Source organism: Ziziphus jujuba, chromosome 4, assembly GCF_031755915.1.
Source record: "Ziziphus jujuba cultivar Dongzao chromosome 4, ASM3175591v1".
Taxonomy (NCBI): Eukaryota; Viridiplantae; Streptophyta; class Magnoliopsida; order Rosales; family Rhamnaceae; genus Ziziphus; species Ziziphus jujuba.
In genome coordinates this window covers 20,540,410-20,558,353 of record NC_083382.1, presented here as the reverse complement: position 1 = coordinate 20,558,353, position 17,944 = coordinate 20,540,410, and the positions used below count along the sequence as shown (strand labels likewise).

Sequence of the window (17,944 nt, the reverse complement as noted above, 5' to 3'; positions counted from 1 at the left end):
CATTCGAGGTGGCCCAGCCTAGCATTCATTTGAAAATCCTCTAGTGATATTGAGACTACACTGCCTGATCTCAAAAGCAAATTTACATGTAGGCTGCATTGTTTGTCATACCGTTGATTCTATCTTTTCATTTAACTTACTTTATAAATTATTTTTTTATATAATCTCGCTCCCCAAGAATTCATGCATTTCCCTTTACTCCATAGGGCCTTGTCTATCCAATAAAGGAAAAGCCTTCCATTTCCATCAAATGACTCAACCTCCCATGGTTGTTCCACCACCTTGGCCATTTTCCTCCCTATGCTCCAAAGGCATTTTCTTCATATGGTCTTTGCCAATAGTTCCATCCTCTCTGTTGGCTGTATGGGTGGGTTGTCCCTCGCTGTTGCATTCTGTTAGACTATGGATTACAAGAACAAATGTAGTTAAATAAGACGGCCGGATAGTTACACATTTCATTGTGCCGAGATGTGAGGTGCAGGTGGTCATGATCAACCCAGGGTATGCATTATTACCCTTGATAGACACTCTAGGACCTCTAAATGCTCATCAAAACCCAAGTCAATTAGTATTCCATTCATCTGACTTAAGGTGTGGATAACAAGGTCACCTTCACAAACTTTTCCCTTGTGTCCCTATGTTGTAGAAAGATAAGGCGATTCTCTTAAGTTGCTTAACCACCCCTTAGCTCTGTGCTAAATGCACTATGGAGCCTCCACCGTGCCAAGGGACCAAGCAGGGCATAGCTAGCAGCATAGGAGTCAACTCAGTGTCAATGGCTTCGTGCCGCACTAGAGTGATCCAATATGTGGTTCAGCACATTCCACCACTTCTCTATTTATTTCCAATATTGATCATGAAACACCACAAGCAACAGGATGTTAAGGTCCAAATTTGAAATGAAATTTCGATTTACCCATTCCTATTCTTCATGGGAAAGAGAGGAAGAAATATGAAAGCGATTATCCCCTAAAAGCTTGTCCAGTACTACCAATACCAAAAATGCGTCTCCTTCGCTCGTGCACAATAGCTTTACCTAGCTTGCTACCTTGCATGCAAGTGAAGCACCATTAGCAGAAATAAATCACTCACTGAGCGTTGAGGAGCCCTTACCTCTGAAAGCTGAAGGAAGGCAATGCCCTAAATTGTTCCGGAAAAAGGATCATGCTGAGTTTTTCTGTTCTTTTTTCTTTCCCTTTTTTTTTTTTTGTGAATAAGAATATGCCGAGTTACATCTATGAAGACAAGTCCAAATTCTAACCCCCAAAAAAACACTAAAATATCCTTTTATTTATATTAAATTACAATACAAGCTTACATGGAAAAGAGGTGTGTAGAAACAACTAAAACGCTTAATAAAAAAAGAAACAACTAAAACAGGTATTTTATTGGCAATTGCTTTTGTTGTTAGAAGAAATACAGAACTACTTTTGTTCTTTTATTTCTTGTTTACTCACATGGTAGGCTTTTCATCTACTCTCCAAAGTCGTTACGAAACTTAGTTCAGCCAACGGATTTCCGCAGCATAATTTTCTTCTCTGCCAACTTGCATTCGTTATATATAACACTTATTTATATGATAATTGCTAACAAAATTAACCTCTTTATGTATTTGTTTTCTTATAAATTTGTTGTGATGTTTATTGAAAATATTTTTGAAAGTGAAAATTAACATGGAAAAAAATCAAAGACAAATATTGATTTTATTTTATATTATGAATAGCTTAGTTTGTATTTTCTCATACATACATATATATATATATATAGAGAGAGAGTAAGACTATATTGCGGATAGTCTGCATACGGACCATGGGTATTAACAATGGTTTTTGAAAAAACCATCATCAATACTCATACACAAAGAGAGTATTGACAATGGTTTTTTCAAAAATTATCATCAATATATTAGCATATCCTTATATATATATATATATATAATTTTCAATATTGGGTAGAAAATTTGAATTTGGGACCTCTTATCTAGAAAATTAATAATTTTGCTACTAAGCGATGCCCTCTTTGAAAATATTTTTGGCACTAATTTTTTAAAATGACATTTTAATCTTTTTTTTTTTTTTTTTAATCCATGTATCCAAAAAAAATTTTGAAGGACGTTTAATCATGTTTTTTTTAATCTACATGTCCAAACAGTCTACATTAATTATTCAACATTTTTATTGTTTTTATTTTACTAATTTTTTAATGAGATATCAGAAAGAGCAATCTTTGGAAGCTAAAAAAAAAAAAAACCATGCTTTCTAGAAAAGTGTCATTAAAGCCCTGATAAAATTCAAAATAAATAAATATAAATTATTGTTTTTTAAAGTGTAAACACAGTGTAAAACTCACTTAAACAAATTTTGAAACGATAAAAAAAAATTCCAATAAATTGTCATTTCATCAACTCACATTCCACAAGATGTGTTTCCCAGTTTTCAAAATAAGTCCAAAATTATGTTTGTTTTTATATGTTCATCCAATGCTATACAATAGTTTTAGAAATAATTTAACTTCAAACCATTCTTGTAGTTAGCTATGTCTATGCTAATGAGCAAATTGTCTACAAAAACCATCAGATGAGCTCTCACTTACCCCTTCCATAATCGCTAATCCACCTAACCACAAATCCAACGTACTTGCAACTTCCTACACCTAATACAAATGGTAGCTGCACAAGAGGTAATTCATCATATCCCAACAATTATGGTTGAGAGGAAGTTAGAGGAAGGTTTAGCGCATCTCTTCCTTGGGTAGCCACATTTACCATCTTTCCTATAATAGCTTCACAAAGAACTTGGTTTTCCCCATCGTCCTCTCCATTTCAATGTATAAAATGAAAAAATTAAATAATAATAATAAATTTCTTTCAAATTAATAGTTTGGTATATTTCAGAACAACGGCCTTATTTAGATATGTTGAAGCTTTTTTTTTTAGTCTTGTTTGAATTTCCTTCCTATCCCTTCAACAACAGCTTCGTCTTCTGATGAACACCAAAGATAAAATGGCTACTATTAGGATACTAAGGAAATGTGCGCAGTGAAAAAATGATCAATTCCGTTTTTGTAGCAATGTTTAGATATTTGGTAATAAAGATAACATAGCCTCTAATCAGGAAAAGAAAATGAAAATTAACATTGTGAAAACCTGTGTTTCATTTAATGAAGGCCAGATGGATCAAATTTTAAGTTTATAAGTAAGAGTTCTGAAAAATAATGCTATATTAAAATAAAAGATAAAAATAAAAAAGTTGTGCTGATTTTATTCATAATAGTAAAAATGAAAAAACAGCAAAATAGGAGAGACTATAGTAATATTTAATCAAAACTAGAAACCATACAAGTGGTATACTTAATTTTATATCAATCAAACGTTTCATTTCCCCAGAAGTAGGAAGAAAAAAAAAATATATATATATATATATAGTACTTCTAGTTGTACTACTATTTGAATTTTATACAGTTTCATTATTAATTACATTTTTATTCCCATTTAAAATTACTATTAAAGACATTTGTTAACTAAATCTATTTAAATAATTTTTTTATATAGTCTCATTCTTCCTCTCAAATAATAAGTTAAATATATCCATCTAATTTATACTCCATTAAAAATTAGGATTGCAGATACAACTATTATTCACAAATTATGGAAGCTCAAAAATATGAAATAATAAGATGAATTTAGTTTTTTCTTTATTTTTTTTATATTGTGATGATTGCTTTAGTTTGGATTTTTTTTTTTGTCCTGCGCTTACCAACGACCAGGTTGGAACAATACTCTTATATTTGAACTTGATATATTAAAATTCATCTTTTATTTGGAAGAATTTTCAAACTGAAAATTTTTTAATTGTTCAGAAGTTTCCATCTGAACATTATTAAGATGTTTAGAATTCGTCTTTTCGATGAAGTTTAAAACTGAAAATTTTTTAATTGTTCAAAAGCATCCATTTGAACATTATTAATATGTTTAGCTTTTATCTATTGAACATTATATGTATATACAGATATTAAATACCGTATATTATGAAATATGCCAATTTTTTTTTAATCATTAATAATTTATATGTAATTGAATGTAAAAAAAAATGTAGGATGAAGAAGATATAGATAATGAAATTGTCTTGAAAAATGAGATGGAAATATAATAATAAAACTTTTTGGTCTTGAAAAGAGCAATTATCTTGAAAAATAAGATGGTCAGGTCAATCCCAATCTCCAGTACCCTCGATTGTTCGTTGGTTTTTTGCTTTCAAATAAATAACATTTTATGTCATTAAAAAAAAAAGAAAACATAAAAAAATAAAAATCAATCCTAATTCAAAACGAGAAATGAGAAAGAAGAGAATAAGAATATTTTAGTGAAATTAATTTTTATGGGACTGTATTTAGTTATTTTAGAATTGTAAAAATAATTTTTATTTGTAAGAGATATGTAATTTTGGGATGATATGAATTAAGGATATTTCAGGAATAAATAATATTGCATTAAGTAATTTTATATTTTTTATATATTTAAGTAGCAGTGTATAAAAAATAGAACTGTGAAGAGTCATTTTGGAATTGTAAAAAGAACCACTCATATATATATTTATATCTACATATATATATGCATATATAATATGCTTATATGGTGCAGAAGTGCACATGTTTTTATTTATTGTCCTCAAAGACAAAACCGTCATTAACACTATTACACAAAAACAATGATTTTTTCAAAAACCATCGTCTTTGCAAGCATTCGTAAAATAAAAATATGTGGATATCTGCACCATAAAATTATCTTGTATATACATATATATTATCTTCTACTGTAACAGTTGGTTCACATCCAAGGCACATGACCATGCCTAGTATTTGTAATATACGGTATATATATATAATTATCTTTCAAAATTTTATAACTATTTTTTAATTAAAAAAAATAGAGATTTCATCCAAATAGGTTTGTTATTTCAATTTTATTAGGAAATTGAATTAAAAAATAATAATAATGGGTATTTACTCTATCTTTGTTTTTATAAAAAGAAAGGAAAAGACATGTTTATTTTATTTTTTACGTTTGATTTTGACTTTGCGACGCTAGGGTATCGGGTAAGTCTTCCTTTCCTTTTCTTCTATTTCTTCTAGCCCTAAAAGCTATTAGGGTTAATATTAAGGGCTTCTGATTTTAATTTAGAGTGTTGGTATCCGTTTAAAATTGTTAGAGATTCAGTATCTTTGAAGATTTTAAAATTCTAAATAGGTTTTGAAGTATAGAAAGAAAGATCCTAACTCTTTGAAGTTGATCAAGGTTGGTTTTTGTAATCTTTTTTCTTTTTATGTTATATGAGATTATTTGAGATATTTTGGGGTTATAGAACTAATGACTAAGGCTAAATTGAAGAATTTTTGTTAGAACCCTAATCTAGAATTTATATGGGAATTTGTACAGATTGAATGTTTGAATTTATTTAAAATAATTAGAAATTTTCTTTGGCATTGAAATTTTTATAGATGAAAATAGACATGTTTATGAATTAGAATAAATTTATTTGGGTTGATTTGGATCTATTTTTAGTTTATTATGAAATTTTGTATTTATATTTTCTATCGAATTTTTCTATGCAACTACAATATGGTTCATTTATAAAAATTTCAAAATAGATCCAAATGAAATTTTTTTAATCTGAAAATTTTTATGCATTATCCTTTATATGTCTACTATTATATAAAAAAATTTAGCTTCAAATTCTTTATATTTGGCTATGGTGATTTTCTAAGTTATCTATACTCAACAGTCTGAATTTATTTTTTAGTTAGTTTAGCAAAGAATAAAATTCAATTTAAAATATTTTCAAGTCTTTATTTGACCTGATAAGTTTTATATAGCATTCTTACGCTGTAAAATTTTACTTCTTTTGTACTTTTATTTTGTTTTTAATGATTTTTTTTTTAAAAAAAATTAGACTCCATGTGAAATACTAATTTTCAATTTTTGTCAATTAGTTACTAAATTTAATTTGACCATATTTTCAACATTTATTTGGCTTTTAAAATTTTATAGGAGTATATAAGTATCTAGTACTAATCTGTAAAATTTCAAATAACTATAACATTTTATGAAAGAGAAATAGTTTGAATATTAAATGAAGGTTTCTAAAAATCAAATAATTTCAATATTTCTTTGTTAACTTTTCAATGAATTTTGAATAGTTTTTCATTATTTTTTTATGAATTGTTTTAACCATAGTTACTTATTCATGTGTATAGTGTGGCCTTGTAATTTTTCAGACTTAAATGATATCGTTTCAATAAGTAATTAAATCCTTGTTTAGAAACTATTTATGGATTAATAGGTTTTTGTTTGGTTTTTGGTGATTTGATCTTGTTGTAGGCTTATGATTTTAATATTTGAGGATTAAGCTATGATGATCTTATAGTATCAACTCTTATTCATTTAGCTTGAATTTGAGAATTTGATTTTAGGATTTATATCTAAGATAATCATGGTATATGGTAGTTCTGTTTTATACTTATGAGGGACTATCGGTATTATCCATAAGTTGTTTGTCATTTATGAATTTTTGTTGATAAAGGTAAGTTACAGGATTTTTTCGTGAAACCATAGCAAATATGTAGTTATGATATGTTATTGATTTATTTATGTTTTTCTATAACTTTATATTTTATGAAATATATATATATATATATATATTGCACAAATAAATTATTGGATTATTGATATTAGATATTAAATGGTTTTTGTATGCTTTATGCTCTAGTTGTTAGTATTTGGTAGGCATTTATGTGATAAGTTATGATATATTTTCGAATGTTGAGATAAATCATGTTAGGATATTTCCATAGTGAGGTTCTTTACCTTCAGATTTAGACATGTTGTTTCATGTGGGAGGACCTATTGATGATTATAGTAGGGGTATAACTCATATCTTCGAGTATGACTCATATCTTCAGGTATGAGTGCTTGTTTTTATTAAAATTTATATTTTCCCACTTGTTACATGCCTCACACATAAGTTGATATGTATTACCGAGGAGTAAAATTATGTTATGCCAAGTCCTACTAAGTAATTAACAATTAGAGCTGTTCTTTTTATATCTCATACATTTTATATGAAAATTCTGTTTATGTTGTTAAAGATTATTTTTAAATATTTATTTATTATCATTTTAAATATTTTCTTGTTTTTATATTTATTAAAAATTCAGTAACTTGCTGAATTTTATATTCATTATTTATTGTTATGATTTCAGATACACAATAATTTCAAAGTAGATGGATTTGGCATAGATTAATGGTGTTTTAATTGTTATTATTATTATTATTATTTTATATTAGTAGTTTGAAAAATCTTTTGGATGTTAGAGTTTATTTTGTTTGTTTTGTTGAGTTTTTTTTTTATATTATTTATTAACGATATTTTGAAGAATTTTTTTTATGTTCCGCATTATAAGTTCTATTAAGTGTTATAAATATAACGTTTATTACATTCTAAGTATATAGATTTGGAGTGTAATAGTATTATATACGTTTAAATCAACTACAGCATACATATAAAATCTCTCATCTTTGCTCCATTGTTTATTACAATAGTAGTAAAGAAGAAGAAAAAGAGAAAGAAACGCTTTAATGTTACATAAAGTTACAGAACGCTTTATTGTTACATAAAGTTACAGAATTGCTGTAATTATTACAATTTAGGTGAACTTTCTTATTGCAATGAAGTTGAACAGCCACAGCACCACTTTTTCAAAAATATAGACGATAGATTTTTGGCTAATTCTGTGTTGAAGACCATGAATATCCCTCAATCCAATTAAAAGCAATAGGGCTTAGGAAGGCATCGGGGATTCCGAAGGAGCTAACCAAGGCAAGTGCATGAGGTCTCAGTTCACTGCAGAGTTTAGCCACTTCTTTCCTTACTGCTGCAGCATTGTTCGTCGACAAATATCCGTACCGGAGAAAAGCAGCATCTTCTTCCATGCACGTTAATGCATACAAGGACCTCAGTTTACTCAAAATGTCCTGCAAATTAACAAGTATAGAGATTCAATAAATGGATTTGCGATGACTACTGGATGCAAGAAACCTCATGCAATAAAAAGTCTATTAAGCAACTTATACTTAGCATTTTGACAACTTGAAATTAAGAAATTTACAACAGAACGTTTTTACTTGTTTTGGAAACATCTGAACACTATTGCTCAAACCCAAAGACCATCTCACCATATCATTCAGAACCAATTGCTTTGTTTTTACACCCTACTACCACTCATGAGAAACAATTTACCCCATCCAAGTACCAAACCTCCCAGTGTCAATTTTCAACTCTAAATTAAATCTAAATTCTGATCACATTCATTGCAGAAAAGAAAATAATAATAATAAAAAAGAAACAAAACAACAACAACGACAACAACAATAACAACAATCACAAATATAAAAAATATAAAAATATAAAAATATAAAAAGACACGTTAGTGGGAATACCTTCAATGAACCAGCCGGAACAGTAGCCTCAGCATCGAGGAAAGTTTGAAGGATTGCTCGCTCTGAGAAAGCTCTACCTAGATCTTCAGCAAGCTGATAACTCTAGTGAAGGAAAGAATAGACAGTGAGAGAGAGAGAGAGAGATAGAGAGAGAGAGAGAGAGAGAGAAAGAGAGAAATGGGTATATAAAACAAATTGAACTGTCACCTCACCTGAATGAATGCATTTTCTTTGGTTTCTCCCTGTCTCTGATACTGTGACACTTCCACAGCAAAACAATTCAGCAGATGACGCTCTCTTAAGCAAAATGCATCCATCTAACGTAGACAAGTGATAAAAAAAAATAAATAAATAAATAAAAAATAATGATATATCAATTAACATCCACATGATCATTCTAATATATCAACGAAGGTCATGTTAAATTACATTACCTGGAAATGGCTACTCTGCAGAGTAGAACTTGTAAGATGAGATGGAATAACAGGGCAAGCTTCATTCATGTGTTCTAATCCCAACCCTTTAAATGGTTTATTTCTCTTCTGCGCTGCCATATATTCTGCAAGGAGTGCCTTGCTGACCTGGATTAAAAATTTAAGAATTTTACAGGTTTAGACTTTAATCTAAAGCAAGATTAGATAATAATATTATAAATGTAAACTAGGTCTTTGTCAAGGGGAACATAAACAGCCAAAATAAGAAAGCTAGGATGGGTATGAGAAATAATTTTCCAGACAACTATGGTCCCTTAATGTCAACTACATTCAGCCACTTAGACTATGTCCATTAAATCATGACAGCTAAATATTAAATTATCATGCAATTTAAAGTATGCATCTCAATATCAACAAATTAAGGCCTACCAAATTAGATAAAAATTACTTTTAGAAATTATTTATGGATACATTAGAAGGGGCCTTGGTCCACAATCAATGTATGATCAATTGATTCGAACTTGACCAGAAAATTCCATTTGAGGTTGCTTAAATATACATTAAAAAGCACCTATATACATAATAATATATGTCAATACATATTTTTAAGTCCAAGACAAATAATATACAATAATTTATTTTGAATTTGACTGGAAAATGCTTTTAGAAACTAAATTATAACCAGTCTCCCATACAACAACTCAAGACACAGTTTACTTCTCCAACTAGCTGTGTCAGACACCATATAATTTTTCACTCTTTGCTAAAACTGAAAAACTATTCATGGTATCATATTCAGTAAATTACAAATATAAATATGGTAAGTAAATAAATAAATGCAATTTAAAAAAAAAAAACGATCTACCTGTTGCATCAGAACATTGTTGTCACCCTCAAAAGTCAACTGCACATCATATTCACTTTTCATATGACCAACACGGTTTTCAGTCTTCACACCTTGCCCTCCACAAGCTTCACGGCATTCCTGATAAATTGATATTTTGTGCGAGGCAATTAATTTAAAATAAACTAATTCTATTGAGGTTTGAATTTTAATTACATACCTGAAGAGTTCGCATGTTATGCCAAGATAGTGTAGCCTTGAGTGCACTTGAAACAACATGGATGGTTTTGTTTGACTCAGGGGTTCTTTTCACGTATATTAATTTTAAGAAATTTGCAGCAAAACTCATAGCATATCTGGAGCACATGAAGCCAAAGTGAGGGGGAAAAAATACCAGAATTTGCATCCCAATTTGGCATTAGTTTCTAATCAAAGGTTGTTGCCCTTTCAAACTAAAATTCACTAAAGCCATCAGGGCACTTGTATTCAAGATCTGGGGGCACATCTTCCAGCCATTATGTAACACATGTATATCATAAAATTCAGACCAACATAAAAATGAAACATGAAAAGATTTAAGTCCTAGGAATTGGGATGAATCATTGTTCAAGTCATAAAAGCAGCAATTCTACTGGTGAGTCAAATTTTAGTTCAAACAAAACTAATCAATTCCACGAGGGTAATCATACACTAAATCTAAACTTAGAAATGTTGTTATTCATCGTACTGAAAATATGAGATATTTACTCAAAGATCAAATGAAAATATACTTGAACTAAATGACATGTTATTGCCAATGACTATAATACTAAGCTATAAAAGTGTAATGATGCTTACGTCTTTGCAAGGAGAGGTAAAAGTCGGCGTTGATGGCTAGGGTAATCAAGCAATAGGACTTCATGACCATTAGGCGTAACAGAAAAAGCCCGTCTTGTCAGTGAGTACCTTATGGCAATTGCTAAACTAATCTGACAGGTAGATGAACGAAATCACATAAAAAACGAATTTAGTTTAGTAGGAGATGCATGAGACCCCTAACCCTAAAATCACATAAACATGCAAAACTGACTAACAAATAACAGGAGGAGCCATGCTTACAAATTTTTTACCTTTGATGAGTAAATTGCACTGACTGCAATTGTTACACGACCAGATGTCAAGGGAGCCAAGAATGCTGCAAACCTCTGATTACGGGAAATGATTTAAAATCTAAAACCGTAAATAAATTCATGCTCCTATGTTATGTATCAAAGGAAACAAAGAAAGGAAAGAATGAGACAAAGCAATGTATGTTTCCCTTTTCAAGGTAATATGAGTACCTGATCTGGGTCCTTTATTGCACTAAGATATTGGCCATCTGGAGAAACATCAGCTACTGAGTTCAATAAATTTTCTCTGGGGATTCGCACATTGTCAAACCTGATAATGCAATTCCAAATCCTCTGAGGAAAATATATTTTAAATTTTCATAGTTTTGTACTTGCAAGTATATAATAATGAAGTCAAACTGCTGGAAGCATTTACCAGATTCGACCATTGTCAACACCATTCAAACCAATTTTATGACCACAATCAGCAACTCGAATGTTTGGACAGATGTTTCCATCTTCATCCCTAATCTGGGTTATAAATGCATGGACACCTTGATTTTTCCCATTGATATTGAGCTGTGAAAAGACTATTGTGTGTGTTGCATGCTGAACATGGATGGTAATGAACAATGTCAAAGAAAAAGCCATACGGATAGTGATAAAAATTAGAATGGGAAATTAACTTAAATTTTTAACGTCTAAAAAGACAAAAGATTTTATGATAATTCTTACATTAGCTGCCCCTCCAATCCAAAACTTCTGAGCCGATTCATAAGGAGTATTAATGACAAATTCACCGCTATTTGTATCATAAGTGGTCATTGTTTCAATTCCTCGAACCTTGAAAAGAAAATCAAAACCCGCACCAATTAGAAAATATTATGGACAAAAGAGCCAAAAACACATACACAGCCCTGACGCTGCAGACCAAGATTGAACAACCTTCACATACATTACTTCCATGCCCCAACTCAGACATTGCAAAGCATCCCTTAATCGCATAACTCTCAGTGTCGCTCAGCCACTTATCATGATGACGCTCTGTGCCAAAAAACTGGATAGCCCCACCCCTGAAATTCAGAAAAGCGAATCTAAAGGTTAATAGAAGTCCTTCCTTGATATTAGCAACACTTACCATAGTTGTCAATTCCCAGAGCTAAAATATGTTAAAAGATTTGTTCTTCGATTTGTTTTCCCACTGAAAAGCATCCTTTACTTTCCTCCATTTTCTCATCAACCAATCAAAACTTTCCTCCATTTTCTTATCAACCAATCACACAACAAATAAAGTAATACACACTAAATTCCACCAGAAAGCCCGGAAATCACCAAAAACAAGAATTGAATTCTTACTCGAAAACCCAAAATTGCCAAAAATAGAAAAAAGACAAAGAAATGAATTCAGTGAGTTCCATACCATAAAAAGAAATGAACACCGAGCTTGACAGCAAGGGAGTGATCAAACATCCCAATAACCTCAAAAAAAGCGAACTTTCTCATCTCAGCCTCCGCACCTTTCTCAGTCAGCCAACCTCGAAAAACCCCACGATCTAACAGATACCCAATACGCTTCATGGTCATCTCCCTCTGCTGCTCCATGGACTGATTGTAGTCCGGCGACACGAACACTCGCCCAGCGACATTCCTGGGGTTGAAAAGCTTGCTCTGCATCATCAGCCCGAAGAGCCAGTCCCGGTCCTGGAGGTTGTGGGCGTCCAAGACCTTTCTCATCTCTTTGGTATCAAAATCAAACGGCTCCGAGATCTCCGGCGGAGAGTAGCTGAGACATGGGTTGGGAGAGAGAATTGGGGTGGACGAAGGGTTGTTGAGGTGCTTGGATAGGATTTGGGTTCGCCATGCGACACGGTCCATTGGAGACTTTCTGGTTTGGATTGAGAGAGAAAGAGAGAGAGGGGTTGAAGGAAGACGAAGAAGAAGGCTCAGCGCCACGGAGAAAGTTTTTCCTTGCAAGAAAACAGAAGAGAGAATGGAAGAGGAAGAGACTTTGATTGAGTTGGTAGGTAATGACACGCGAGAATAACAGCGTGTCAGATTTCCGAATTGGAATAATTAACGGTAAAGGTGTCGATAGGCTTTCTTTTAACAAATAGCCTAATTTATAACCGCTCTAGAATCTAAGCATTCCATCTGCTGCCTTGTATGTGATTTAAATTTGTGTTTATTAAATATAGATATTTAACAATGGAAGTTATTCGTGAATAAACCTTTATAATTTTTTTTTTTAATTCGAAACTATATTTTTATAGTATAAATAAATATATTCTTGAAGTTATTTTTTTTATTATTAATAAATCTTATTTGTTTTTGTACTTTTTGCAACATAGAATATTTTTGAACATTTATTTTTATTTACCGATGAATTTTGCACTAAAATTTATATTTAGATGTTTATGGTCAACAAAATATTTAGATATTTTGTTAATCATATATATATATATTATTGTAAATATACATAAAGAAAAATTTAAATGGATAGTTTGGTCAACCTCCTTTCAGTGTGGCATATTTATATAGAAAATTATATCGGATTAAAATTTCATCACATTCATCATGTACGTCCTTAATTTAGAAATACATTAACTTGATTTATCATCATCTTTCATCAAAAACCATATAAGAAGATAAAAACTCATGAATGCTACTTTGCAGCGTTGATTTCTATTTATATGTATATGTATATATATAGTTTTATAGTTTATTCTTTCAAATGTTAACCGGTTTAAAACAGTTTTCAACTGGGTCTATATATATCTATATATATATACAAGTATTTCATCAAATTTATAATTATACAGAATAATTCTCCTTTATCCTCTTTTATTTTGGGTATTCACGATGATTTTCAACCATTTGAAAAAACGAAAAAAAAAAAACAGGTCGTCCACAGGGACATCGTCAAAGACGTTTGGTTGAAAGCTTGTCATTGGGATGGGTGCTTAAGGATATGCTTTGTTTTCTATTTCGTCATTCGGTTTTACGAGTTTTCAATTCCAACCCAGAGCGTAAAGCGGCCCGGATGACGTGGCTATTAGTTTTCTTTCTCCAAAGTGGCTCGGTCCAAATTTATAGCTTCCATATAAAAATATATGGAAAAACAAAAATAATCCATTTAGCAGAAAACCGTTCATTCTTATCCAAAACTAAACGTCATCGTCACTTTCTAGAAAAATCAGATAAATTACGTTAAGTGTTAAATAAAGATAAATACAAATTACAAATGGCAAGTTACCATATGTTAAATGGCAAATAATTTTGAATGCACATCAGTAAATATTTATATCCTTATGAGACAATCACAATTTATGGAAATTTCTAAATAAGATTAGCAAACCGAAATATTTTTTGCTATTAAATTTTCTGGTGACAATGTTTTTGTGGACTTTTCAAGTAATTATCTTGGACACTCGGAAATGTTTGCATCAACCTGAGATGTAAGTAAGGGTTTGAATAGCTAAATCAACTTACATTTTTTTTTTTTTTTTTATCATTTACAATTTTTCACATAGCTAAAACAGTTTGAAATAGAATTTTATTATCTGGTGGAAACCTAATTTATCTCAAGATTTTATGTCAATTGTAAACAATGATTTGGTTTAATTAATAAATATCCTCGTTTGACCAAAATACGATCCAACATAACAAAACTGGGGGGGTTGGGTTATTAGAATACATTTGCTGTAATGTATAGCCATTAAAAAAAAAAAAAAAAAAAAAAAAAAAAAAAAAAAAAAAACCAAAAAATATCTTTGTTCTAATAATCGCCACCTTTATTGCGAAAGAAACTAATATACTTCTTTAGAATGACCGAATGAACTCTATTTCTATCCTTTCTTCAACCTGTCCTTCACTCATACTATATCACCAACCCATCTGCACTGCATAAAACTTACCAAACCCCAATCTTCAAATCTGATCAACACCTACCACTCCATCACATGCTTTTCATTTATAAACAAAGCTATTCACCAAAAAGGGCAATGAAAATACAGGTACTCTATATTTATCCTCCCTTCTTTTTTTTTTTTTTTTGTGAAAAGAAGCACCTAGTATTTATACTAATCTTTATTCACAAAAGCTCCACGCTCCATGTGAGAATTTTATCACATTCTTATATTTCACATAGTGAGCAAAAGGTCAATTATGAAAAGCAGAATACTCTTATCTTGCATCAAGCTTGTATGGGGGAGAAAATGAAACACTAGATTTTGTTAACAAAAAAATAAAAACAGAAATAAACAAATAAACCAACCACAGGTTTAATGTTTAATGGAAAATATATTGAGTCCTTTGATTAATTTCCAATCAGATAAAAGCTTAAATACCAAACCACTAAATTGATTAATCAAGTATAAAAACAACCATTATCCAATACTAAAGAAACCTGCGCAAGCAATTATATATAATTTAAGGAACATGAACCGAAAAAAATAAATAAATAAATGAAGAACCACATCTTACACCAAACGCAGAAAAGAATTTCTTACATCCAAAACCAGGGTCTGTAGCAAATTTCCAACAACATTTCGAGTGTCTTGCAGCATGGTATGTATGCCATAAAGCCATAAAATTTAGTTTGTTGACTGCATCTATTAAACGTTTGAAGCGTCTCGAAGTATGTGGCTTCATCGATCAAATGTGGGTGATGTAAAGTTTCTCTGTATCACACTCAAACAATGGAGATACTAGTTTCATGACAGCAACTTTCTTCATTTCATCAGACTATGAAGAGCAACATCCAACTTTTTTCACAGCAGATACATCATCTTTAGATCCAACATTGATCGTCTGTCCCTTGGGCAAGGTTGTTGGGTCATCCCCGATGTCAAGAGCTTTCCTACTGACAACTCGATATATCTGAGTGAGCACTTCAGTGAAGGCATTTTCAACATTCAAGGACTCTAGGGCAGAGGTTTCCATGAAAAATGTATTCTCTTTCTCTGCATACGCTGTTGCATCCTCTGTGGAAACAGCTCGCAAGTGCCGCAAGTCTGCCTTGTTTCCTACAAGCATAATCACAATACTGGAATCAGTGTGATCCCGGAGCTCCTTTAACCATCTTTCAACATTCTCAAAAGTAACGTGCCTAGTAACATCGTAAACAAGCAATGCACCAACAGCTCCTCTGTAGTATGCACTCGTTATTGCACGATATCTGTTGAAAAGATAATAGCGAGTTAGAGACCTCTTCACTAACATGCAACAGCTAACCATCTTACAAGCAGCGACAATATGACTATTGCACAGAAACAGAAAAATGAGAATAAGAAGCAAACATACAATTACACAACTGGCTTGTATGTCATCCAAAGAAAATGTAAAACTACAGCACTAACATACACACATAAAGTTAAATAAGTCATCAACTTAGAAATTAATTTCCACAATTAACACAAAGGAAAAGTTTTATCCACAATGTGTAGCTCCACTTAACTGCAGGCTATTGGGAGTCTCAATACAGAGAAGATGTAGGAATGCGTTACAAAACCCGCATATCATCCTGTTAATTCTAACCTGTACTTATGCAAATACGGAATATAATATTTTTATAGACGAAATTTTTATCTTCTACTACATGTCTCCCTGAATCTTGAAAATATAGATAATAAAGTCCAATTAACAACCCATAAATTGTATATTGTGGCAATAAAAACTCCTACTCCTAAAAAGCATTTACTACCCATTTTCGATGAACAAATAAAACGCTACTACAAATTGAAAACCACCAATTGTCAAGAACAAAATAAAGCAAGATCCTTTAAAGCGAATTCATGGAAATAATAATAATAATAATAATAAATAAAATAAAGACGTGCGTAAAATTCCATTGCATAAGAAACATCAACTCGCTATCCATTAAATTCAAGACAACATGATTTGAAAAGTAATCAAAATCCACGTATTCTCATTCTCATTATATACATAGAGTTTCTCAGTGCAAATTGAAAATTCAATATACCATGATTTGGGAATAGAAACAAAACCCAAAAATTTCCATGCAATATAAATACTCAATTTCACTCATTGCAAACAAGTTCTTCAAGAACGATAAGACGCGAGACCCAACTCGTAAAATTCAATAAAAACGCAAAAACAAAATCTGGGAAATTGAGAGAGAGAGAAAAGGAGACCTTTCTTGGCCAGCAGTGTCCCAAATCTGGGCCTTGACGACCTTGTCATCGACATGTATACTGCGAGTGGCGAACTCGACGCCAATGGTGGACTTGGATTCAAGACTAAATTCGTTGCGGGTGAAGCGAGACAAGAGGTTGGACTTGCCGACGCCGGAGTCACCTATCAGAACGACCTTGAACAGGTAATCGTAATCGTCGTCGGCTCTGTACGCCCCCATTTGTTAAGACTTTGCAGTCTGAATCTCTAAGAGGAAGATGATAAGAAAAAAAGCGGTTTTTGGAGGTTTGGATTTCAAGGCTTAGGTTCGATTAAGAAAAAAGAAATGCTGATATACAATACAAAGCAAATCTTGGCATTTTGATAGGAAAAGAGAGAAATAAAGAGGACGGAGTTGGATACAGGACATGAGAGGGAGGGACATTCAAAGCTTTTAATAAATGCATCAATTAATACTCTTTCTTAACAATTTCACACTTTTCACCCTATTTATCGTTCAACATTTCTTCTTCTTCTTTTTTATTTTTTTATTTTTTTTATTTTTACTTTTATCAAAAATTTTTTTTTTCCTTTTTTACATTTATCAAAATAAAAAAAATAAAAACTTAATTAAAAAAGTTCTAATTACGCCAAATTATATATAATATTATTAATATATAATTAAACCTATTTGAGTAATTTATTCATACTGTCTAGTCCTTAATTATGTGTTACATATATTTCTCTTCATTTAAATTTATATATTGCTCTTCATCTAAATTTGAAAAATCATCTATTTGTTACTGTTAATATGGTATTACAAATATCTATATATCATATGATAATTTAAATAATTATTATTAAAAATAATTTTAAATTAGTATAATAATAATAGATTATATAAGTAAAATAAAATTTATTACATAAGTTAGTTAACATTATTAGTACTGAT

At 30.9% G+C, this 17,944-nt stretch overlaps 2 protein-coding genes across 2 annotated transcripts; both read right to left on the bottom strand.

Annotated features, from left to right (window-relative positions):
* Positions 1-7,556: 7,556 nt before the first annotated feature.
* On the bottom strand, positions 7,557-12,979 carry LOC107417184 (acyl-coenzyme A oxidase 3, peroxisomal-like). The gene is made up of 13 exons (XM_048471834.2): positions 12,281-12,979; positions 11,816-11,933; positions 11,596-11,703; positions 11,297-11,469; positions 11,092-11,191; positions 10,882-10,956; positions 10,610-10,740; positions 9,993-10,128; positions 9,794-9,913; positions 8,929-9,075; positions 8,707-8,811; positions 8,495-8,596; positions 7,557-8,029 (listed from the first exon to the last, which is right to left on the bottom strand). The coding sequence occupies exons 1-13, from the start codon at positions 12,733-12,735 to the stop codon at positions 7,781-7,783; spliced, it is 2,019 nt and encodes a 672-aa protein (XP_048327791.1). The 5' UTR covers positions 12,736-12,979; the 3' UTR covers positions 7,557-7,780.
* A 2,212-nt stretch (positions 12,980-15,191) lies between these two features.
* Positions 15,192-17,473, bottom strand: LOC107417181 (ras-related protein RABA1f). The gene is made up of 2 exons (XM_016025772.4): positions 17,013-17,473; positions 15,192-16,036 (listed from the first exon to the last, which is right to left on the bottom strand). The coding sequence occupies exons 1-2, from the start codon at positions 17,231-17,233 to the stop codon at positions 15,604-15,606; spliced, it is 654 nt and encodes a 217-aa protein (XP_015881258.3). The 5' UTR covers positions 17,234-17,473; the 3' UTR covers positions 15,192-15,603.
* Positions 17,474-17,944: the final 471 nt, after the last annotated feature.